General features: G+C 46.1%; 1 protein-coding gene across 3 annotated transcripts in view; it reads left to right on the forward strand.

Moving 5' to 3' along the window:
* Slc24a3 (solute carrier family 24 member 3) overlaps positions 1–25622 on the forward strand; it is a 499080-nt gene that overhangs the window by 450363 nt on the left and 23095 nt on the right. For all 3 annotated transcript variants that reach the window (NM_053505.3, XM_039106001.2, XM_063284741.1), the window contains exons 9-15: positions 4755–4808; positions 10135–10268; positions 12269–12429; positions 13911–14172; positions 20528–20694; positions 23653–23767; positions 25045–25157. In NM_053505.3, coding sequence (NP_445957.2) covers positions 4755–4808; positions 10135–10268; positions 12269–12429; positions 13911–14172; positions 20528–20694; positions 23653–23767; positions 25045–25157 — 1006 coding nt within the window. The remainder of the gene's footprint in view (positions 1–4754; positions 4809–10134; positions 10269–12268; positions 12430–13910; positions 14173–20527; positions 20695–23652; positions 23768–25044; positions 25158–25622) is intronic.

The following is a 25622-nucleotide window of genomic DNA, read 5'->3' on the forward strand; positions in this document are numbered from 1 at the left end:
TTTTTTTCAGCCAGTTATGGGAACAGAGTGTTCTGCTTTCGGGCGTGTAGTTTTTCCTATCTACAGGTCTTCAGCTGTTCCTGTGGGCCTATGTCCTGAGTTCACTAGGCAGGTCGCTTGGAGTAGGAAGGTTTGTCTTACCTGTGGTCCCGAGGCTCAAGTTTGCTCGTGGGGTGTTGCTTACGAGCTCTCCAAGGCGGCAGCAGCAACCAGGAAGATCTGTGCTGCCCTCTCCGGGAGCTTCCGTGCACCAGGGTTCCAGATGGCATTTGGTGTTTTCCTCTGGCATCAGAGATGTGGGCAGAGTGCAGTCTCTTCTGGTTTCCCAGGCGTGTCTGCCTCTCTAAAGGTTTAGCTCTCCCTCCCACGGGATTTGGCTGCAGAGAACTGTTTATCCGGTTGGTCCCTTCAGGTTTTGGTGGTGTCTCAGACGCAGTGGACCTGCTGCTCCTGGGCCCTCCTCTACGGGAACCCAGAGGCCGTATACAGTTTCCTCTTGGGCCTGGGATGTGGGCAGGGGTGGGCAGTGTTGGTGGTCTCTTCCACTCTGCAGCCTCAGGAGTGCCCACCTGACCAGGCGGTGAGGTCTCTCTCCCACGGGGTTTGGGAGCAGAGAGCTGCTGCGGGCAGGGATCCTCCAGTTTGGGACTCCCGCTAAATCTCTGGTTTCTTCTTTTGGGTTCCTCAAGTTGTGACTATGGGAGAATATCTGAGAATGCCAGCTGCTCCACCTGGTGTCTCTCACAAGCTGGATCCAGCACATACATTCAGACAGTGCTGACCAGTTCTCAACGGTTAGTGAACAGGCAGTGGACATGTTGTTACAGGTCATTTTGTGATGCTTACAGAACTAAGGAAAGGTATGTGTAGTGGGAACCATGAGGACCCCTGATGATCAGCTCAGCAAAGGAGCCAAGGGAATGATGGAGACCACCGAGGCCTCAGCAGCCCAATGTGTTCAGCATGGGAAAGGCCTTGTCAGGCCCACACAGGAAATCAGCAATGTAGACAGGAATGGGGTTTCCCACACTTGGGTGATCCTGGAAAATGGCCAACAACCAGTTTAAGAATAGCTTGCTTTAAGCTTCTGTAAGGCAAAGGACACTGTGGTTAGGACAAAACGGCAACCAACAGATTGGGAAAAAGATCTTTACCAATCCTACAACAGATAGAGGCCTTATATCCAAAATATACAAAGAACTCAAGAAGTTAGACCGCAGGGAAACAAATAACCCTATTAAAAAATGAGGTTCAGAGCTAAACAAAGAATTCACAGCTGAGGAATGCTGAATGGCTGAGAAACACCTAAAGAAATGTTCAACATCTTTAGTCATAAGGGAAATGCAAATCAAAACAACCCTGAGATTTCACCTCACACCAGTGAGAATGGCTAAGATCAAAAACTCAGGTGACAGCAGATGCTGGCGAGGATGTGGAGAAAGAGGAACACTCCTCCATTGTTGGTGGGATTGCAGACTGGTAAAACCATTCTGGAAATCAGTCTGGAGGTTCCTCAGAAAATTGGACATTGAACTGCCTGAGGATCCAGCTATACCTCTCTTGTGCATATACCCAAAAGATGCTTCAACATATAAAAGAGACACGTGCTCCACTATGTTCATCGCAGCCTTATTTATAATAGCCAGAAACTGGAAAGAAGCCAGATGCCCTTCAACAGAGGAATGGATACAGAAAATGTGGTACATCTACACAATGGAATATTACTCAGCTATCAAAAACAACGAGTTTATGAAATTCGTAGGCAAATGGTTGGAACTGGAAAATATCATCCTGAGTGAGGTAACCCAATCACAGAAAGACATACATGGTATGCACTCACTGATAAGTGGCTATTAGCCCAAATGCTTGAATTACCCTAGATCCCTAGAACAAACAAAACTCAAGACAGATGATCAAAATGTGAATGCTTCACTCCTTCTTTAAATGAGGAAAAAGAATACCCTTGGCAGGGAAGGGAGAGGCAAAGATTAAAACAGAGACTGAAGGAACACCCATTCAGAGCCTGCCCCACATGTGGCCCATACATATACAGCCACCCAATTAGACAAGATGGATGAAGCAAAGAAGTGCAGACCGACAGGAGCCGGATGTAGATCGCTCCTGAGAGACACAGCCAGAATACAGCAAATACAGAGGCGAATGCCAGCAGCAAACCACTGAACTGAGAATAGGTCCCCCGTTGAAGGAATCAGAGAAAGAACTGGAAGAGCTTGAAGGGGCTCGAGACCCCAAAAGTACAACAATGTCAAGCAACCAGAGCTTCCAGGGACTAAGCCACTACCTAAAGACTATACATGGACTGACCCTGGACTCTGACCCCATAGGTAGCAATGAATATCCTAGTAAGAGCACCAGTGGAAGGGGAAGCCCTGGGTCCTGCTAAGACTGAACCCCCAGTGAACTAGACTGGTGGGGGGAGGGCGGCAATGGGGGGAGGGTTGGGAGGGGAACACCCATAAGGAAGGGGAGGGGGGAGGGGGATGTTTGCCCGGAAACCGGGAAAGGGAATAACACTTGAAATGTATATAAGAAATACTCAAGTTAATAAAAAAAAAAAAGAATAAAGAGGAGTATTACTTAGGAAAAAAAGAATAGCTTGCTTTACAGGAAGGGGGGAAGAATTTTTGCTGTGGTAGAAAGGTTATAAGTTTGAGAGCAGTCTTAGGATACAATACAACAAAAAGAATTTTTTAAAAAGGAGGAAGGAGGGAGAGGGAGGAAGGAAGAAGAAAGGAAGGACGGAGGAAGGGAGGGAAGGAGGAAGGAAGGACAGAGGAAAGAGGAAGGAGAGAGACTTGGCCACTGAATTTGGTTCTCTGACACTAAAATGCACCTTTTGGAAGAACTTAATCATGAAGTTCCTTTTACATGAGTCAACAGGGTCAGAGTAGAAGCATCTTCCTGGAGACTGAAGCCAAGAACTATGGCTGAGCCTAGAACAGTTGGATGCCCAGAGGCCTCTCCCACTCCAAGTGCTTTCTGCAAGGATAAATCCATGCTAGCAAAGTCATTCTTAAGGAGACCTGGAGCACTCCATGTGGACACAGGGTTTGCATGACTGGCTCCATTTCGGTTAGTCTGTATTGGTGGTGTAAAATAATGGGCTTCATTATTACTTCACATATCAATATATATTCCTCTCATTATAACCTTTGCCTCCTCCTGCCTTCCACTGCTCCCTTCCCAACTGTTAATCTCACTTTTACTTTTATGTCTTATTTTTCATCTATATCCCACATATGAGGAAAAAACATGATATTTATCTTTCTAAATATGGCTTATTTTGCTCCATACAACCTCTAGTCTCATTCATTCTTTTTCCTGCAAGCAATGCAATGCAATTCATGTTTATGGCTGACTAATATATGACTACGGCATGCATGCATATATATATATATATATATATATTGTGTGTGTATGTGTGTGTGTGTGTGTGTGTGTGGGTGTGTGTGTGTGGTGTGTGTGTGTGTGTGTGTGTGTGTGTGTGCACCACAACTTCTGTATCCATTCTTCTGCTGGTGGGCAGCCAGGTGGTTTCTATAATGTGCCACAATAAACATGAGGGTGCAGATAACTCTGTTGTATCCAACTGTATTCCAGCCCCTTCCCAAGGCAAACCCATCTGAATCCCCCCATGTTTTCCATTTATTAAACAGATCAGCATAAGATCTCAGTGTATTCTTTATATAACATAAATATATAATTTCTGTACAATCAAAAGGCTAGGGGAACTAGAACATCCTCTTCAGATGTCCCCAGTTCCCTTCTCTCCAAACCCAACATGCTCCCTAGTTTAAACCTGGGGTTAAACAAGGGTCTAAACCACAAGTGCCCTGAACTTTAGATAAAAGTTACTTCATAAAGAAACTGAAGGAATTCAAATGCTAAGAGGTACAAGGATAGGCCCCTCTCTCAATTGTTTTCCTTCCTTTCCTCTCTTGTGCTTTGGTTTGGTTTGGTTTGGATTTTCTATTTTTGTTTCTGGATGCGGGATCTCACTCCATACTCCAAGCTGACCTAGAACTCACCATGTAGTGCACTCTGGAGGATTACAGGCACCAGCCACTGTCCACCATGCCCAGCCCCCTCCCACTCATCCCATTCTTCCTGCTGATGACACCCTTCCACACGGGAGAGCTGTCTCTGCCTCTCTCTGTCTATCTATCTCTCTGTCTCTGTCTCTTTGTCTCTCTGTCTCTCTGTCTCTTTCTCTGTCTCTCTCTTTCTCTCTCTCTCTCTCTCTGTGTGTGTGTGTGTGTGTGTGTGTGTGTGTGTGTGTGTGTTTCTTGATACTACCTGACTCTCTCCTTATCTCTGAGTCTCTTCTCTCTTTCTGGTGATACACCTCTGCAGCCAACACCCCTGCCCCATACCCACTGCTGCCCAATCCCCCTATCAGTTCCCTTGATGTGTTTGTTCTATGTAAGTAGATCTGGGTAACCCTGATGAGTAATTAAACTCCAAAAGATTTATGCAAACACTTGTATGCTCAAAGACCTGCCCCTTTTCATAGAGCTCTACTATGAATGACAGACAGGCATCTTCCATTCTGATGAGGGAAAACAATCTATCCAAAATGAAACACTTGCATAAACTAGGAATGGGTGTAACTGATCTGCCTTGCCATCTTGACCATGGACATCAGATGCTTAGAGCATTGGCTGACATGGCTTGACAGGACTGGCTTGACAAGGCTGCTGGTGCCTTCTCTAACTGTACTTCTTCCTATGCAGGTGGGAATCTCTAGTCCTTGTGCTGATGTACCTCATCTATATCATCATCATGAAGTAAGTAAAACATACGTGCAGTGATGTATAAGGATGTAGAAAGAGGAGTGGGAGAGGGAGGTCTGACTCATTCAATGTCCACTATCACAGACTCATAAAAATTACCCTTTGACTCATATTTGATGACAAAATCAACACTTCCATATTTCGTTCACAAACTGCATAGTGCATGTCTCTCTCTCTTCAGGGCCTGACAACTGAGCTTTTAGCTTTTATTAGATTGGAGGTAAAAATCCAACAAGTTGTATTTCTATACTGAGTGTGGGAAGATGTGGTGAGAGCTAGCAGAGTGACTGAAACCATAGAAACTTCCTTAGTCTGGATGTATCAGTCATCTGTCGCTGTGTAACAAACTGTACCAAAATTTATTAGCTAAAAAACCCACAAATATGTATTATTTGAGAATTAAAAATCCCAGAGCTGCTTCACTGGGAGTCTCTCATGGCATCGCAGATTGGACATTGGCTGGGGATGAAGCCATGAAGTTGGCTGAGGCTGGGAGACTTCCTTGGCAGTAATGGAGAATAGCCCACTCTCATGGCTGGGGAGCAGATGCTAGATATTGGCTGAAGGGCTCAGTTTCTCACTACATGAGCTTCTCCCTGTGGCTGCTGCAGTGGCTCCCTACAGAGCCGCTTGTTAAGAAATATTAAATTCCATTTTTCCTTCCCAGTCCTGCTCTCAGAATGATGACTACAAGATTAATTAGTTATTATTAAATTCCTAGGCCATAAACTTGGGCTCATTCACTGACTAGCTTGTAACTTATTAACCATTTAATCTATTCTGTGTCTATCACTTGGTTAATTACCTCTCCTTCAGTCCTGGCCTGCTTCCTCCTTCTAGTCTATTTAGCATCTTCCTCAGTATCTCTCAGAGTTCCTCTACCTGCTGGTTTATATCCTCTTCCCAGTCTGTCTCCAGTCTCATCTCATTGTAGTTTCATGCTCTTCCCAGAATCCTCTCTCCCTGCAAGTGTCCCACCTCCTATTTCCTGCCTCTACTCATTGGCCATCAGCTTCCTTATTGACAGGTGATGCTTGTAAGAGGTTCTCTCTACCAGTGGTGATTCCAGAGAGGGAGGCAGAGGGCAGGGCACCCCGCCATACCTTTTCTAATCCCTCCTCAGACATGCACACCATCACTTTTGCCATGTTCTATTTATAAGACCTGAGTCACCGAGGACAGTCCACACTCAGGGCTGCAAGTCAGCTATGGAAGGAGGAGCAGCCGATAACTTGTTTGTGGCTTTAAGCTATCACTTCAAGTGTTCTTCCTTCTGAAGTCAAGGTGGATTACTTTTTGTATAAAGAATGATAGGAAAGATAGTCCTGCTTGATGTTCCATAAATAAAATAGAAGCACAGTTTTCGAATGTGCTGTTCAGATTCCCATGTAGAGTCACCAAGGAGAGTAGCCCACAGAGCTGCAGATCCCCTCCCCTGTTGAGCTGTCTCTTAAACTCAACCATCCCCTACAATTCCTCCATCATAGGTAGCCACGTCTAGGGGAAGGAAAGTAGAGACATCTCAGCACTTGTCAGCCTGGGCATGCCAGAGAGCAGTCTAGAATGAACACTACATTTTTTTTCCTTCTGATGAGATGTAAAAAAGCATTCATTTGGACCACCAGGGCCTAAGAGGCCTGCTGGGAGAAGCCAGTATGAATACAGCCAATCATCACCTTAGCAGCAAAATCAGGTGCTGGCCTGACTAATGTCCAGGGTAGGCCATAAGCAGCTCACTGACCATCTATCTATTCAATATGGTGCCCAGCGTTTAGTGGAGGAGCTGTCCAAGGGTCAGTTCTGAATCTTCTCGCTGGATATGGCATTTCTAGGGCAGGACCTTCCTGCAGTATATATTGACTTGGAATTGTTATGAAGAAACTGATGGGGAAGTGAGAAGTCGCACAGCACCTCGTATAACTAATTACCCTCCACTGGAATTCCATTGGTGATCCCCCACTGAGAACATAGCTTCTGGAGAGAAGAACATATTGAAGTGGGAGTAGCTATCTTACCCTTCTTTGCTTCAAATGGCAAACCTGTGAATGGAGTCAATGCCATGGTGGGGATGTCTTCAGTGATTCTCACAACTTCCTTCTCTGTCTTCCATTTAATTATTTCATCCTCTAAAACCATTTTATTTCCGAAACTCTTAAGTTTGGGTTTCTAGAGTCAAGAATCCTCTTGTTCCTTTTTGAGAAACTGATCCTTCAGCGATTCCAGAATTGCCACGTAGGGTCCCCTCTGTGCTGAGCGTTTGTGTTCTCGATTCCTAGTTGTGACAGTTGTGTGTACTATCTTGAATTTAATGGAGGCTTTGCAAAATGACGTGGTCTTCAGACACAGATGGAATCTAAAGAGGGGGAAGTAAGGAACATCGCCAGCAAGGTTTCTCTGTAGCCACCACACCCTTTCACCCAGTCACCATAAAGCCCAAACGCTGCCCAGCAGACTTGTGGACATTAAGGTAACAAGGGAGCCTCTATCCCTGAGTCACACCAAATACAGCAGTCAAGGAGATTGTTTCTGCTGAGGCCTCAGCTTCCCCGCCATTCCAGATGTTCAAACCAGCAGGACACAAATAAAACTGCGAATATCTGCTCTTGCTCTCGCGGAATTCTCTGCATAAATTCCATCCTGAGTTCTAAATTGAAATCTCTGCACTTTAGGCCATTCCTCTCTGCAATCAGAGACTCTAATCATTGGGTTTTTACGAAATCTGATTTATAAAATTGCATGCTTCACAATAAAATAGCTTCAGGGTGCAAGCACAAAATTTAAAACATTCAATTAAAAATATAAAACAGAGCCACAGCCATGAAAAAAAAAGAAAAAAAACCCACACAGCATATATTAGACTCTTCAGCTGCCTCCCGGGAGGATAGCTTTAAAATAACTTTAAACATTCTGTATGAAAATCCAAAATAGGTAGAAAGCTCCCAGGCTATGGGCACATGCAACTTGGGCAAGAGCTTTCTTCTATTCATCGTGGTCACTTCTCTGGGGAGAATTTTGTAGATGAGGTTATGTGGACTTGTGGGTAAGAGTTAAGCACTTCCATTCATCCTGGGGAGCAGCTCCCACCCAGCCACGAGTAGCCTTGGGAATGTGGCTAAATTATTCAGCCATTTTTCTGAATCTCGGTTTCCTTTTCTGCAAAATAATAATACTTCCTATTCAAAGGTTCTTTATCAGGGCGGAAAGGTAAACAGTTATCAGTGTAATATCTGATTTCAAAAAAGCCATCTCTGAACACTAAATTTTTTAAAAGCCTCCATTTTATGGTACTGTTATCCTGTTATTAAAGTATCAATAAATTAATAAGATGCTGTTATACTTTGAGAGCAAACCCTTGTGCGCGTTGGGATCTTCACGGGGAAAATAGTTTCTGAGTTAAGATAGCATGAACACTGCTTCAGGCCACATTGGTAGAGTAGATTTTAATTCCAATACTTCTGAGACAGGAGAATTGTAAGTCCAGAGTAGTGTGCTCCAGATTACCACAGGGCTACAAAGTAAGACCTTGAAAGAAAAAAACAAAAAGCCACTGATTTTCGTCCCTGTCATAAGCAGAGCTGGGGCCTTTCTATTAGATGAATGTTGGATACAAGCAAAAGTTGGCAGAACGACAAGTGCCATGTGCTCACCTTCAGCCCCCAAACCATCAGCCCAGCCTTGCTCCGTGTAGATCTGTCTCCCTCCCTCCACATAATGTTGAAGCCTCGGGCATCATTTTATGGTTCATCCTTGAAGATTTTAACATGTGTTTCTAAAAGGTCTCATCTTTATCCTAGTCACAATTACTAGTATATCATCTAAAATGAATGCTAATTCAGTATCCCAAATACCCACTCAGTATTTTAATTTCCAAAAGTGTCGATTTGTCCTACTTCTTTCTGGGGTTTTATAAATATCATAAATGTTTTCCAAATGATAATCTAAATGAATGATCTTTAAAGTTATGCTTGGGAGCAGCATGCTTTGTAGTTCTTTCTGCCTATAGTCACTCCTCTAGTTTCGTTGTGTACCTACGTGGGGGGGGGGCATGCGCATATGCTTGTGCATGTGCATATGTGTGTGCATGTGTATTCTTGCAATTTATTCTTTGGTAGAATTTAGTTGTTGGCCTACAGAGCTGTCCACAGCTTGGACATTATTACTGCATTGCAAGTCCATGATGTATCAAAGCCAGTTCCCTTGGTCTCTGTGTGTCCTCTGTGTGGTCTCTGGTTTGAATCAGGCTATAGTGTGTCATTTATACCATCACGGGCCACGTCTAGGTCACCGGGCCCTCTGAGGTGGTGGCAGCCATGGATGGGTAACATCTGGAGCCATTATTTCACAAGTGTTACAAAATAGCGATGCTCAGATTCTTTCCCACTTAGGAATCCCAAAAATCTTCCAGGATTCACCGTCTGTGCCTTTTCAGAGCCTGCGTCTATTACTCTTGACTAACTTCCTGTTATCCCATTGCCAAAACGGAGCAGCCACAGCCTCCAAGAGTATTCAGGACAGAGTCTATGGGAAAGAAGGTCCAAATGCAGAACGTTCATCCCCACTACACCATGCCCTGTCTCGACCACGTAGTGGGAAGTTCCCATGGTTGATGCCCACACAGAGGCACTGACTGAAAAGCCAGGCACAAGAGTGCAGTGGGAGTGGACTGTGGGGAGGGGGCGTCTCCTGTCTGGAAGCAAAGAGAATGAGGAGGAGATGGAACAGGCGTTCAGTGGTTTCTGCTTCAGCCTGAGTTCCAGTGGGGACTGGAAGTCAGACTGGGTGGAGGTGCAGCTTCGGGAGGTTATACCATGGCCAATGAGCATTGAGATCTTTGAGTGGGGGACAGTGCAGTAGCGGCCCAAGGTGCTCTGTTGTTCTATCCCTGCCTTCACCCTTGGTGTTTTGAGATTTCCTCTGGGACACTTCACAGTAAAGGGACCAGAACATTTTCCTGCCAAAAACATCCTGGCACCCTGCGAACACTACTTTGCTTCGATGCCCGTCTACTAGGGTGTGCCAGAAGCACCTCTCGGTATCTCCTCACCATCACTTCAGAGCACGAGAGCACAGAATGTCGTCATGAGGCTACAAGCCAACTGGGGGAGAAGTGAGAGTGCACAGTAACAGAGATTCTAGCAGCAAAGTCTCTGACTGCGAGAAGCCAAGGGCAGGTGGGCTTAGCTAACCAATCAGGGGTAGCATACAGAGTCTAGGGCACAGGGCCCTGGAGGTGTGTCCAGAGAGGAGGAGAGGATGCTGGGGAGTCAGGCAGAGGGGAGCATGAGTGCTGATGGACTCTCTCTGCTTACTGCCCGCTCAGATACAATGCGTGCATACACCAGTGCTTCGAAAGGAGGACGAAAGGTGCTGGGAACATGGTCAACGGACTGGCCAATAACGCCGAAATCGATGACAGCAGCAACTGCGATGCCACTGTGGTGCTACTTAAGAAAGGTAACCAGCAGACCCTGAGTCCAGGCCAGGCGCCACGGTTTGAGCCCTGAGAAAGCTTATAGCCACAGCTGGCCCCAAGAAGCCAGAGGAGAGCCAGCTCTCCTGCCCTGCCCCACGCGCCATACCTAGATCCATTGAAATGCCCAGGGAACCCATTCTGTGAAGGCGATGCGGGAAGATGGGACCAGCGGGGCCAGGAGAGAAGATTTTGATTTGGATTTTGAGGTAATGGATTAAGGTTATGCAGCCGTGAACAGTTACTTAGCTTCTCTGAGCCGGAAGGATGGGCATCATTTCTGTAATGAGTAAGCCAGTTAAGCATGCAGAAGAGCATGACCAAATGCTTCAGAGCGACAGGCACTGCAGATTATTATCACATAGATCCAAACTACACTAACTCAAGTTCCAAACTACAGAAGGGGCAAGAAAATGACCTTTGTTTTCAAAGTAGTTCTTCTATTTGATAGGCTCTTACAAAACGATCATTGTGCTAGAGGACATGGCGATCTCTGATAAATGACATTATTTGTATGGGACATAGGAAAGTATCATGCAATTTTGCCGTGAATGTATTTCCCTTTTCGTTTAACTTTTTAAAAATTTTCTCTTTGAACTGCATCCCATATGGTCACTTTGCAAGGGAAACGACAAAAAAATAAATAAATAAATTAGAAGCTGTACATGTTATTTTTAACCACATCTCTAGCTCTAGACTCTCTCAATAATTTACTATATTTTGAAATGGGATATTTGATAATAGTTTTCTGAAGGACTATATGTTATGTTTCATGGAAGACTTTGATGTTGTTTAGTACCATTCTGTGGGAGGATTTTCTTTAGTTTCTCTCTTCCAAGAGCTTTATAACTTGTGGTGGGGCGGGGAGAACAAAAAAAAAAAAAAAAAAGCTGAATGCTGTTAATGCTGGGCCTGGGGAGGTGGCCTGGGGAGCAAAGTATCTGCCTTAGAGCATGGAAGGAGGATGATATGGTGATAGTGATGATGATGGAATGCTTCATATTTTGTGAGGCTTGTCTCAAGCCTCCTCCTGAACTAGTCCTCTCTGCTCACGGGATGTGTGCACACCATAGCCTCCACCTGGAATGCAAGTCACCTTTGCAGTATGTACCAATGCGTCAGATTGCCACACATGGGCATGATGGCTACCAAAGGTTACTGAGGTCTCTCCTGTGACCCAGATCTTAGTGGTGGGAAAATAACTCTCTGAGGACAAGGAGGCATTCTCTTCCCCTGCTCATTCTTGCCATATTGATGAGTGGTGTTTGGATAATCCCAAGTCATTTCAAATGAATTTTTAAACATGACTCGTGACTTAAATATGATCCCTAATTTTGATCCTCACAATCTTCTATGGATGGATAGAAGGAAGGAAAGAAAAGGAAAAGGATGATGGGAATGGAAAGGGGGAGGGAGAAGAAGAAAAGGAAAGGAAGGGGAGGTAAGCGGGTGGATGGATGGACGGATGGACGGACGGATGGATGGATGGATGGATGGATGGATGGATGAGTGGGTGAATGGGTGGGTAGGTGGGTGAGTGGATGGATGGATGGATGGATGGATGGATGAGTGGGTGAATGGGTGGGTAGGTGGGTGAGTGGATGGACGGATGGATGGATGGATGGATGGATAGGTGGATGAGTGGGTAGGTGGGTGAGTGGATGGATGGATGGATGGATGGATGGATGGATGAATGGATGGATGGAGAGGTGGGTGGGTGGGTGGGTAGGTGGGTGGATGGGTGGGTGGATGGGTGGGTGGGTGGGTGGGTGGGTGGGTGGGTAGGTGGGTGGGTGGGTAGGTGGGTGAGTGGGTGGATGGACAGATACATAGATAAATGGATGGATGGACCAATGGACAGATGGATGAACAGATGCAAAGGTGTGAAGGAGTGAGGTAGGGGAGAAGCAAAAGGAAGGGGAATGGATACTTGCCTCTCTCCTGGGTTCCACGCTACTATATGTTCTCTTTCACATTTCCCTAGCCAATTTCCACCGCAAAGCGTCAGTGATCATGGTGGATGAGCTGCTGTCTGCCTACCCACACCAGCTCTCTTTCTCTGAGGCTGGCCTTCGAATAATGATCACAAGCCACTTTCCTCCCAAGACCCGGCTCTCCATGGCCAGTCGCATGTTAATCAATGAGGTATCTGGGAAATCATAGTGGATTGTGGGAAGGATGGGAAAGGGAGGGGCAGCGCAGAGCAGGGGAGGGGAGGGAAGGGAGAAGACAGGAGGGGAGGGGAGGGAAGATTAGACATGACTTCCTGATTTAAAGATTGTCACCTGGGTGAGAATTTAACATAAGTCTATCCCTCAGCCCTTACCCAGAATCTTTGCCCACTGAACTATCTATGCCCCATCCACTACCCCCTACTCCTCACTACATATTGAGGGACATAGCTTAGTCCCCTCTACTGACCTTTTTTGAGGCAGGGTCTCACATAGCCTAGGCTGGCCTCAAACTTTCTATATAACCAATGAGTATCTTGAACTTCTGAATGCTGGGACTACAAGCATGTGCTATATTCTCGGTTTATGGAACACCCAGCATCTCATTTTTGCTGGATAAGTACTCTATTGGCTAAGCTATATCTCCAGCCCTGACCTGTTTTCTTCCACCTAAGTAAATCTCATAAACTTCTATCGAAATTGCTAAGTAAAAGTCACCATCGTTTAAAACAAGCCTGGGCTCTTGCCTTTCCCTGAGCAGCTGCCTCACCAACAAAGTAGTCTGCACGCAGTGCTGTAGCTTCCTTAAATATAGAACGAGGGTTTCCTCCACAGTCTGGAGAAAAAGAGAATGTCCCAGTACACAGATGTCGAAAAACCGCGCACCACGGGTGTAGAAATTTTCCCAAAGAGAATTTGAAGTTTCAATGGATTGTAAATGGTTAACTTCCCTTCCTGAAAGGAAATCATCTAAATCTGTGTTGTAGTTATCATCATCATGGCAGTTGCTACACCACCACCACCCCTGTTGTCTTTAAATATCCATTTAAGGGTTTCTAGCCCACTTCAGACCATATTGTTCCCAGATAAAAGGCACAGAAACCTTTGTGTTTATAAAAAGCTTTCTAACACTAGAGCTGAGCAGATATCAACTCTCTAGGCTACGTTGTCTACATCCCTGTGGTGATTCCCCAAGATTTCATTTGCCATGTTTACCTGGGCTGCTCCCACTCCATCAGGTCAGCCCTCACAGCCATATGTTCACGATCCAAGCTACCTCATGGCAACTTCCTCCTTCTTTCTCTTCATTCTTGTGGTCCCTTCGTGAGACCCCAAGCCCTTGAACCTTCACTCCTCCTCCCTCTCTTCTGCCCAGTCCAGGCAGTAATCGGGGATTACCTGGGCAGGAGGTTAGGTTTATACAACAAAAGCTGGTGTAGGTGAGGCTCTCTTTGAGGGGAAGGTGGTACAGCCAGATCTTGGGGCCAGTACTTAGCATTTGAATACATAGCAGCCCTACAAATCAGCACTGCTTTGAGAAATTTCTAACCCTTGGCCCTGGAGTCTTCCAGATGTAACTCTTTGCCAGTGCTGGGGAAGACATACCTGGTCCTGTTCTGGTTTGGGTAATTTCCATCCCTCTGACTGTAGTAACAGATCACTTCCTATTTTTAGAGACAAAGACTGATAAACAGCAGGGCATATACCAATGGGGAATCTGAAGTGGCCATCAAAATCCCAATTAAGCACACTGTGGAGAATGGAACAGGGCCCAGCAGTGCCCCAGACAGGGGTGTGAATGGAACCCGGAGGGACGACATAGTTGCTGAGGCTGACAATGAGACAGAGAACGAGAATGAAGACGAGAACAATGAGAATGACGAGGAGGAGGATGAAGATGATGATGAAGGCCCCTACACGCCATTCGACCCCCCCTGTAAGACGTCCTTGACTTGGGCTTTGGAAGGGGGTTTCTGGGGATCACAGATAGATGCTCTTCACTTGGCTAGCTTTACTGTTCAATCCCAAAAGGGCCTCTCTCTACGCAGAAACTATTTGTATGAAGTGTCTGCCGTGGGCAGGGCTCTGCTGTGAAAAGCCCAAAACTGCAGGCACATGGCCAGGAATTAAAATGTGAGCACTGTACCAAATGCATTTGGAAGATGAAGGTCCTCCCTTCGCCTCTTAGTCATGCTCCAGGACCTTTTGTTCTAAGGTAGAAGTGCACATGGCCCATGTCAACAGACAGAGCCACTTCACTGCTGTTTCTTCTAGGCTGGAGGCCGTCCAGTGCAGGATAGCTCTGGGAGACACCTCCCTGCTTCCGGTGTTCACACTCCCCCACCCTTGCCCTTGTTCAGTACCTGCATCTTTAACATCCTATCCCCTGCACAGCAGCATCTACAGGAGACACAGCAATGCAAAAACTGGTCCTCGTGGACCAGGCCAAGGACTCTCCCTGACATGCTGGAAGGGGAGAGGCAAGACACATAAAAGCTTTCAGGACCTTGGCCTGTATGTTTAATGTCCCCATAACCATGTATCTCACCCCTACCTATTAGCAGAACAAGAGGACCAAGCCCAAAGAATTTGGTGTCCTTGCTAGACCTTCAAAATGTTTTGGCTGGTATCATGAAGGTTGCACTGGTCCAATTTACAGTCACAGTCATTTGAGTCTTACCTAGTGTATATAGTTCCCCTGGGCTGACAGAGCTTGTGGGATTACTTTTTCCCTCCAAAGAACTCCAAAGCAAGTCCTTTGAAAGGACCCTGACACTTGACACTTGTAAATGTCTGAGCAAGTATGGTATGATCAATCTGAAAGCTCATTTAGTGGCAGATGCCATTGGAGTTCCCAGCCTGTGATGTTTTCAGATGCAAGGCCTGGCTGAGCTTCTTGTTCCCTATCTCTAGGGAGAGGGCAGGCAACAAGTACAATGCAGACCAGAACTGTTCCTGGTCCTCCCCTCCTTCCCCATAACAGGAGCATTGATGGGCACTTACCAAATCTAATTAAAGAAATGCCCGTCCAGATTCCTGTATACCTGCCAAAGTTAAATTACTACTTGTTAGCAGATTATCTCCAGAAGAGAAAGAAATGCACACACCCCCATCTGTGGTTTCACTTTCTGTGGTTTCACTCACTCAAGGTTAATTGCGGTCAACCACAGCCACCATGCCCAGTCTGAAAATATTAAATGGAAAATTATAAAAACAGTTCATAGGTTTGAAATCAGGCTCCACTCTGAAACCCAACTCCATTCTCATTTAATCTTGCTCTGCCCCACCTGAACCATCCTTCCGTACAGTAATCCGGGATGCGTATGCCCAATGCCTGCTTCATGGTAGTCATTAAGGACACCATGTGTATATATGACACTTGCTTTAATATAACTGTTTATAGATGCATAGCGAGTTTATGTATGCATTAAATACTTATGTATTATATATACCTATGCAGAGCACATATATCTATTTATCTTTATACCTACATATAAATATACATATATTCATATATACATAGTAGAAACCATTACTACTTGATTTGTTTGTAGGTAAACACATTTCCATAAACACACACACACACACACACATACACACACACACACACAAAGGAAATCCACCAAAATAAAATTGTATTTTACTAGATGGATTTTTTTCTTTTGTAAATGTGTGTTTTTTGCTTTCTATGCAATAAGAACAAGTGTGAATGTTTACCTATCGGTCTGAACTATTGCACAATTACTTTTTCCCTCCAAAGAACTCCAAAGCAAGTCCTTTGAAAGGAGCCTGACACTTGCCACCCCGCTGTGCCTCCCTGTCACCGACTTTACAAGTACATGGCCTCCACAGAAAAGAATCATGCTTCTTAATTCTCTGCTGTGTCCTAGCCTGACCTAGACAGCACCCAACACAATGCTCTAAGTGAACAGATAAACACACCCCTGAGGCCCTATTCAGAACGAACTGTGATAGAACGACATATAGAAAACATCCAGAGATACCGCTGACTGGGGAGAAGAAACCGCCCACCCCCAACTCAGAAATAGGGATCAAAGCTGAAATGTGCTGCGGCCTTCTTCACTCTTCAAAGTCGCTTTCAAAGCGCCTTTCTGTGTTGCTCACTCTGCTCAAAAAATCAAATCTGTTACCTTGTGTTAGAGTCACATTTTGGGCACTACTCTTTGTAGTTCCCCCTTTAGGGTTGATGTTACTAAGGAACAAGGATGTAAACTGTGACTGTCCGATTTCATGGCGGTGAGACTGGCTTCCTAATCCAGTGCCAAACTGAAGCAGCTGAGAATAGCAGAGGGGGGACTCACCTGGCTTGCCCAAGCTCACACTGTGCGCAGCTTTACTTAATCAATCCCATCCTCCCGCTCTCTCAGAGTCCCATGCCATGACTTCATCTTCCTTCTCAATTTTAGACTCTGAGGAATATTAGAGATCCAAGTTGAGGTCATTTCTTTTCCTATTCACTTGGTTCTTGGTAACCCGTGACTGAGAGTCTATCTTAAATCAGTCTCCCCCTCTCTCCCTCTCTCCTCCTCTGTCCCACTCTCCACCTCCATCCCACTCTCCCCCTCTAACACCCTCTCCCCCTCCATCACCCTCTCTTCCTCCATCACCCTCTCCCCCTCCATCACCCTCTCTCCCTCCATCACACTCTCCCCCTCCATCACCCTCTCCCCCTCCATCACCCTCCATCCCATTCCCCCCCTCCATCACCCTCTTCCCCTCTCCTCCTCTCCCCTTCTCCTCTTCTCCCCCTGTCCCTCATGTAATTCAACAAAGAGATTCCCCCAGAGCTCCATGTGGGTAAAACCTTAATGCCTAACTGAAGGGCTCACATGGAACTCAAAGACCCAGCCTTATTCTGGATCCTGCAACACTTGAAGCCCTGTACAGCTGCCATCTTGATGAGCAACTTAGCCAGGCTCTAGGGTCTCACTGTCCCTTCTCCACATTAAGTCCAACAAGACGCACAGCACCCAATAGAAAGGGTCCCTCTTTCTTACTAATATTTAGTCTTCATCAGTGGACTACACTTAGACTCTTAACATTTTTTCAGCTTTTCTGATTATACTGTGAATTGTCATACTGTTAATATTTCATTACTAGTATTATTAATATCCTTAGCTTACTTGAGGCAGAATAATGCTTAAGGTATCTGATAAATGGGTAGATGGGGTGAGAGCAGGGGCCAAATGAGGCCAGGCTTCACTGGTCATGGTATGGAGATGTGGTGTTGTTACTCTAAAGATGGTGGACAGAAAGGGAATGTTCTAGTCTTAATCTTAAAACTCTCTTTGCCAGCAAGAGCAATCAGATCAAGGTAGGCATGATTGTAGGAATGCATTTATGAAGCCAGGCCACCTGGCAGGGAGTCGACTTTGGAGGAAATGCCCTGGGCAGGTGTCAAGTTTGCGCCCAGGAATGAAAGAAAGTGGAGAATCAAGAATAACTTACCTGATTTTGACTCGGGCAACTTGCAAAGTTGCCAACAAGTCGCTCCTCTCCTAATGTTACCAGTCAGCTGGCTGGGGTCCTTTTGCTCTTCCTGACAAGGAATCATAGGTAGTCCTGAAGAAGATTTTTAGTTCTGGTCTGGTTACTCTTGTATCTAGTACTTGGCAGCCAGGACCAGCAACACCAGGCAGGTGGAAGCAGTTGCAAGTAGCGCCCTCTAGTGCTGCCGCCTTTTTATGCAGGCCTCAGTATCGGGATTTTTCAGCCCCAGGCGGCAGCAGCTGACATTACAGTTCTCCAACCAGGGTATCTTGTAGCCTTAAGGGCTTGACAAATTACTGGGACTCTTCTGCAACCAGGGCCTTGAGTTTCTCCGGCTCTTTCCAGCTCTTTCGTCAGCCTCAGATCTCATTTTTGTCTATCCCCACCCACTATGCCCCATGTTCCCAGTTCTCTCGGATTCTTCAGCTGCCTCCTCTTTAGCTGTCCAGAAGCCACTTGCCCTGCTGACTGCTCCACTGTCAATCCACTCCTGCTGGAGCTGCGTTGTCACGTCCTGTTACCCAGCCCACAATACTCAGTATAGGCAAGAAAAGTCCCCTTCAGAGAAGCCTTCCGTTAAGCCTTATGTTAAACTACCAGGAGAGGACACATAGGAGGGTGTCTTCCAGCCAACTCACTGAGTCATATCGTCTGTTCATACAGCCAGAAGATAATCACAGCATACCTCACATGCAAATGGAGGTAGTTGCACCAAACACAGCCCAACTTGCATGCAATTAGGATTGGGTTCTAGTCTCAGCAGCCCTTTTGCCTGGGTAGAAATGGCTACATTATCATCTAAAGTTCAGGGAGGTTTGTAATAAGCAAAACGTCTGTGCAAACTATTGGGATAGCCCTATTGCAGCTGTCTCTTCAGGAGCTGAAGCAAGGTGTCTGGTTTGTCAGAATAACTGATGCTGCCTGCCGCCTGCCACCTGCTACCTGCCCTGAGGGCTCAAGGCAGCCAGGGCAGCAGAGAGTCCGGTAGCACCAGTGGGCAGGTTCTTGCTCCATCCCCTGTCTTTGCTTATGTACAGGAAAACGTACCCTAGAACGAAAGCAGGCAACGGGAGCTCAATGGATGCTGAGAGCCATCTTGGGGGGGGGGGGTTCTTTTTTTTGGAGCTGGGGACCGAACCCAGGGCCTTGCGCTTCCTAGGTAAGCGCTCTACCACTGAGCTAAATCCCCAGCCCCGAGAGCCATCTTAATAGATCTTTTAACAATGTTTCAAACCTGCCTGGTGCGGCCAGGGAAAGACAAGCCTCCCACCTGTCTTCCTAATACCATTTCATCTTTGGTCCTCTCAGCAACTCCGTGAGCTCAGTGTTCCTGGGTACACAGCTCACAAATAATAAAAGTAATATTTGGCTAGTTGAAGTAAGTGTGCTAAGTGTGGTTTCTATCACTGAGATAAAACAATAATCAAAACCAACTGGGGGCAGCAGAAGGGCTTTATCTGGCTTATACGTTCCCGTCAGAGTCCATCATTAAGGGGACCAAAGCCGGAACCAAATCAGGGCAGGAACCTGAAAGCAGAGGTCATGGAGGAGTTGGGGGGGGTGTGTCATTCCTTACTTCATTGCTCCCATGGCTTATCCAGACTACTTCCTCATACATGCCAGTATCCCAGGACGGCACTGCCCACAGCGTGCTGGACCCTCCCCCACAGACTTGCCTACGTTTTCTCCATCGAAAACTATTTTTGGTTCCTTAAAAAGTAAAAAGTAAATACCTACCTCATGGCCCAGCAGTTTCCCCCCAGGTCTTCAGCCAAACCAAAGCCATCCTCCCAGAAGACCCACACAAGGGGTTTTGACAGGCGCTCTAATTATTATGATCTACAACTGGCCACTACTCAAAGCTCAACCCCAGGAGAATGGAGAAGCACAGTCAGCATATTGCCAGCAATTAAAGGAATAAACTAATGGCACTTTAATCAATCTCAAAATAAACATCTGGTAAGCAAAAGGAGAGATCGCTCCGTGATTAATTCCTTTGAAGATAGGGATGAACAAAAGCTGATCTGTGGTGGTCAGGGTGAAAGCTGACTACAAAGACGAACAGAGAATGTTCTGGAAGATGAGGATGTTTTGTATCCCAGTTGACATAGATATCACACTTGCGCCTGTGCATTTCTTTCCACAGGCCAATTTACAGTTGAAAACCAAAGGAGTTGAGTTACTATATTTGTCAAATCTGATGTTACTTGTAGGATAGGCAACCAAATGAGCGTTTCTGGGTGTTTTCTGGCATGAAAGTAATCAGACAACCCAGGACGGTAGAGGCAGGCATCACCAGGCAGATCCCCACCTTTTAAGTATGTGAGCACTCATTTGCGAACCTTTATCAGCTTATGGTGCAATGCTAAAATCTTCCATTAGGTGGTGCTGTGTCTGCTCACGCTGTGAGAACAGATACAAAATGGTCGTCTTCCCAGCTTCCCACACCTACACACGCACACGCACACCACCCTGTTGTAAACGCCTTCCTCATCTTTCCCACCTGCCCTCTTGTGTTATAGCCCTCCAGGCCAATAATCCATGAAGTGACTGAGTTGTTTACAAGAGCTAACACGCAGGTCGGGTACATAACTTCTTTTCCATTTGGTTTTATGTATCAGGCTTGGGTGGCAGTGGGGAAACCATTTAAGCATTCTATGAAAAGAGATGTATGACGAGTCCTGGTTCTGGAGAAAGCCGTGTGAAGGCTACCAAAGCAAAGAAATAAAGCTAACTTTTCCCTTTCTTGTTCTGTTTACCTCCTCCCTCCCACCTCCAAGCTGGCAAACTGGAAACTGTGAAATGGGCATTCACCTGGCCCCTGAGTTTTGTCTTGTACTTCACTGTCCCCAACTGTAACAAGCCCCACTGGGAGAAGTGGTTTATGGTGACGTTTGCTTCCTCTACACTGTGGATTGCAGCCTTCTCCTACATGATGGTGTGGATGGTGAGTGTGTAAGGGGCCCTGTTGCACTGCCGGGTCTCTCTAAAAAGAAATATACACTGAACCAGGGGTGAACAAGAGTTGGAGTCACACCTAACAGAACCACATCACCCCTTATTGCTACGTTCAGTTACATAACAACCCGCACCTTAGCTTGGCAGTTTAAAACTCACAAGCGTTCACTCTGACCCTTAGACTGACTTGATTTAATTACGCTTGACTGTGGCCACTTCTCCAGCTCTGTTCCAGCTCCAGTACTGTAATCCCTTTGATATGGGTAGCAGGCGAGTGGGGAGGATGGGGGAGGTTGGAAGTCGGGAGGGGGCGTTTATATGTACTCTGTAGTGTTGACTTGCTTCCTTTGGGCTGGTGCTACCCTGAGCAGTGGAAACCCGAGGTGCCTCCTGGGGTCTTCACTGGAGCCAACTTCTCAGACCATTACTTCTTTTGCACACGCTGTGGCCAAGCCCAGCACCTAGGAGTAGGAGAAGAAATTCCCCAGCTCTAATGGAGGGAACAGCAGCAGAGTCACAGGCAAAGGACATGTTGCACTAGGTGACTGCTCAAGGGTCCCTTTGCAAGCCAAAATGAGGAGCCAATGACTGGGCTCGGTTATGGGGCCTCAAATGCATTCTACCCCAGAGCGATTTTCAGAAACCCAGACAGTTCATTTATATATTCTTTGGCTGGGGAGCAAACCTAATCCATTAGACTTAGCATTGGGCAGAAATTAAAAGCCATGACAAATTATGCAAATCCAAATTAACCTCACTTGGGCGTCAAATGGAAGGAAGCGCAATATAAACTCAGGAATTTAAATTCAACTTAAAGCTCCAAAAGAAAAAATGTCTGGAAAGGTTGTTTCGGAAGTAATGGGAAACTCGTAAAGCTAGCACGGCACGATAAAGTCGCAGTTAAGCCCTGGCCTCCGCCTCAACCTCATGGGCAAACAGAGTTTTAAAACCGGAAGTATCGTGACCAGGGGCTTCCCGCTCACTGACCCTTGTGCAGCCCGGATCTGGGAGACCAGATGGCTGTCCCTGACCCTTAAGTCTGAAGTCCACAATCCATGGAAAGAACTAATCTGGACTCGGCTTCTGATAGTGAGTGACGATCTAAGGAGAAGCCAGGGACCTGGGCAGGGTGTCCTGAGCTCATCAGTTCCCCAGAACTCCAGGCTGGGCCTTAAGTATCCTAACAACAGTGAAAGAGCAATGGGCCAATCCCCGCCAAGCCAGGCCATGCTCCTGCGGGACCTAGAGCTTGGCTAGGCTTCTGCAGCTTTGTTTTACAAAGACTCTTAAGAAGACCGACATGGAAATGCATGTTACGGCATCCTCCTTTCCTCCCTGGAGACAGATGTCAGAAGCCGGAGGCCACCCTGTGATGAGCACTGAATGGAAATGAGAGTCTTTCCTGGTTTGCATCTGAATGGACTGAACTTGCACACACACACACACACACACACCCTTTCACAACCAGCCCAGGAGTGCTGGGAGAAGGATGGGATCCCTGTGACCTGTGGTTTGCATATCCTCAAGATTTTATAGAAAGTATGAATGCCCCAGTGGTACCCTAGGATGACCTAAGAGTTCCAGGAGTTGCAAGACCCATGTCCTTATGTCCACATACAAAGGATCAGTCTCTCTTTCTGATTGACCCTACTTGGCAATGGGTCCTGACTCTTTCACCACCACTCTTGGCAGCCCCCTGCTACTCAGTTTTCCTCTCTTGAAACCTGGGACAACCATGGAGTCATCTGCAGCCCTGAACACTGTCTCAGCTGATGGTAGCCCATCCTTTGGCATTTATTCCCCTGCCCCCTGTGTAAATGGAGAGGCTGCCTGCCTTGAGAGGAGCCCCCTGTCTGTAACAGAACCCTCTCTGCCACTTACCAGCAACATGGGACTTGGGCAGATGCCTCTCTGTTCCTCAGTTTCCTCATCTGAGGAATGAGAATAGCAGAACACTCAGACCAAATGGCTGTGAGGTTTAAGAAAGTTAAAACTGAACATTTAGTCCGTTGTACTAAAAGGAAAAGAGGCAACAATTATGGTGAAGAAGTTGACGTTGTTAACAAAGATAACCAAATGTTCTTCTAGTTCTTCTGCTGTGATAAACACCATGACCAAAATCAACTTGAGGAGGAAAGCATTTATTTCATCTTATATTTCCAGACTACAGACCACAGTTCATCTCTAAGGGAAGTCAGGTAGAAACTCACAGCAACACCTGGAGGCCGGAACCATGGAAAAATGCTGCTTACTGCCTTGCTTCCAAGCCTACATTTAGCCATTCTTATACATCCAAGGCTCACCTACTAGGGATAATACCGCCCACAGTGGGCAGGACCCTCCTATATTAATTATCAATCAAGAAAATATCCCCACATGCCAATCTCTTAGAGGCAAGTTCCTCAACTGAGATTCCACTTCCCAAGTATGGCAAGTTGACGAGCAAACTCAGCTATCACCCAAACTTCCAGGGAAGTGAGGATGGAGAAAGCTTGTTGTGATTTCTCCACAAGACCAGTTGTGAAGTCAGTTCCTTTCCAGGACTTATCAATTCCATCGTAGATCTGTGAGCATGCTGCCCACACCCCTAGTCCGGCCTGGCAGCCTGGATCATTCAGGGCCATTTTGAATTAAAATATTTTGTTTTAATGTTGTCTTAGTTCTTAAAATCTAGTTTTCCAATGCACATATATCACCAGAAAGGAACAAAGGATAGACTAACCTTTCACTTAAAGAGGTAGAAGCTTCTGTCAAAGCATCCGCCTAAGACGTGCAGTCCAGCTCTCATCCACACAACATTCAGATGTTCATGCCATCCATGTTAAATCCAGAAAAGACACTGCCCCACCCCCACCCCCAAGATGGCCCAGATTAAAGACTTTTCTGCCTTTTGATCAGAAGCTCACAGTGTCCCTTGGCTCACTTGCCTCTTCCTGCTTCCTCCAAGGTTACCATCATCGGCTACACCCTAGGGATCCCTGATGTCATCATGGGGATCACCTTCCTGGCTGCCGGAACCAGCGTGCCCGACTGCATGGCCAGCCTCATTGTAGCCAGACAAGGTGGGATCTCCAGGGACGTCGGGGATCGGGAGGGAAGGAAGGAAGGAAGGAAGGAAGGATTCCCTCCCTGGTGGGGGCTGTCCCATGTGGCAATTAAGGGGACAGCAGATCCTGCTTAGAAGGAGAGGTGGGGGATGGCAACCTCTGTGCCAAGTTGGCCAAAAGGCTTCCTGCGGTCAGAGGAATAAACAAAAGAGGCAGAAGGCAGCTCCTTGTAAGGCACAGATGCTTGCCAAGTCACCCATAGACCCTTCAGGTCATTATTATCATCAATTACTTGTAAAATAGCAATAAATATAGAAAACAAACCTAGCTAACCTGGACAGAGTGAGACCCTCTAAGTGAAACAATTCATTCAACAACTCCAAGACGTAGGGTCAATAGTGCTTCCATTTCATGGATAAGGAAACTGAGGCTTATAAAAGACAGACACACACACCCCATAATTAAGCTCACTCATAACATAGCAACTCCAAAATGACAGTTGTTGACACACAACACATGTTTTCCCATTTCTTTTTTTTTTTAAGAATTATTTATTTTATGTATGTGAGTATGCTGTCTTCAGACACACCAGAAGCGGGCATCAGATCCCATTACAGGTGGTTGTGAGCCACCATGTGGTTGCTGGGATTTGAACTCAGGACCTCTAGAGGAGCAGACAGTGCTCTTTACCACTGAGCCATCTCTCCAGCCCACCTTCCCCATTTCAAAACCAAAAGCTCCAAACAGTGACGCCCTTCCCAGCACTGACTCTCATTCATGTGCCTGGTGGATGTTGGAAGGCATTTATTTTAAACAATGGGAGCAACAAAATTTAGCACTGTGACCATAGACCCCTCTGGAAAGTCTACTTGGGGACATTCTCTTTATGTTGTCTGGTTCTTAAGAAGCAGTGAACTCACCCTAGGACAGATGCAAATGGTGCTATGATGTCAAAGTTGGCAAAGTTGTGGAGGCGTGTGTGTGTGCTGTGGGGTTTCTTCCTACTGGAAGAGTGCCTCAGATCTTCCAGTATTCTTGGAACCAAATGTGGATACTTTTTTTTGATCACTTACCCTGTCAGCATATCGGAAGTGAAGTTGGGGATCAGTAGAATGTGGGTTCTCTGAATTATAATGTTATTTTTTTGTATCAGTGATGGGCTAAGAGAAAATCAAATACACGGTCCTACAAAACTATTACCGGCTGTCAGACCAAAGAAGACTCAGGACAGTCCCATGAGGGCCCCTCCTGCTGAGATCCCCTTCCTCACTAATGCTCTCTTGTCCCCGCAGGGATGGGGGACATGGCTGTGTCCAATTCCATTGGGAGCAACGTGTTTGACATCTTGATTGGGCTTGGCCTTCCCTGGGCTCTGCAGACTCTGGCTGTGGATTATGGATCCTATGTGAGTGTTTTCCTCCATAATGTCTCTCTAAATTCAGACTAAACAGACTAGGTTTTCAGTGGCCTTGGCCACAAAGCTGTTTCCCTCCTATAAAGGGGATATGGAGCTACTAATGTTGTGGGGGAAGCAAATTCTTCTTGTACATACTTTTCAAAGTCACACATGTTGGAACTCTAAAGCAGAGGTCAGCAAACTTTTCATTTCAAAAAAGACGTAAGTATAGGCTGGTGTGGAAGGATAGATGGCCTCTGTCACAGCTACTAACTCTGCTGATGTAGCAGAAAAGTAGCCACGGAACTTTGTAGAAACTGAAATCCAAATGCTTATATTTTATGCTGTGATATATTATGCTTCTTTCTTTTCAACCATTCAAAAATATAAAAAAAAAATCTTAATTCGTGAACTATATAGAACCAGTCAGTGGACCAGCGTTGGCCACAGCATCCAGTCTGTTTGTTTTGCTGT

This window comes from Rattus norvegicus, chromosome 3 (assembly GCF_036323735.1).
Source record: "Rattus norvegicus strain BN/NHsdMcwi chromosome 3, GRCr8, whole genome shotgun sequence".
NCBI lineage: Eukaryota > Metazoa > Chordata > Mammalia > Rodentia > Muridae > Rattus > Rattus norvegicus.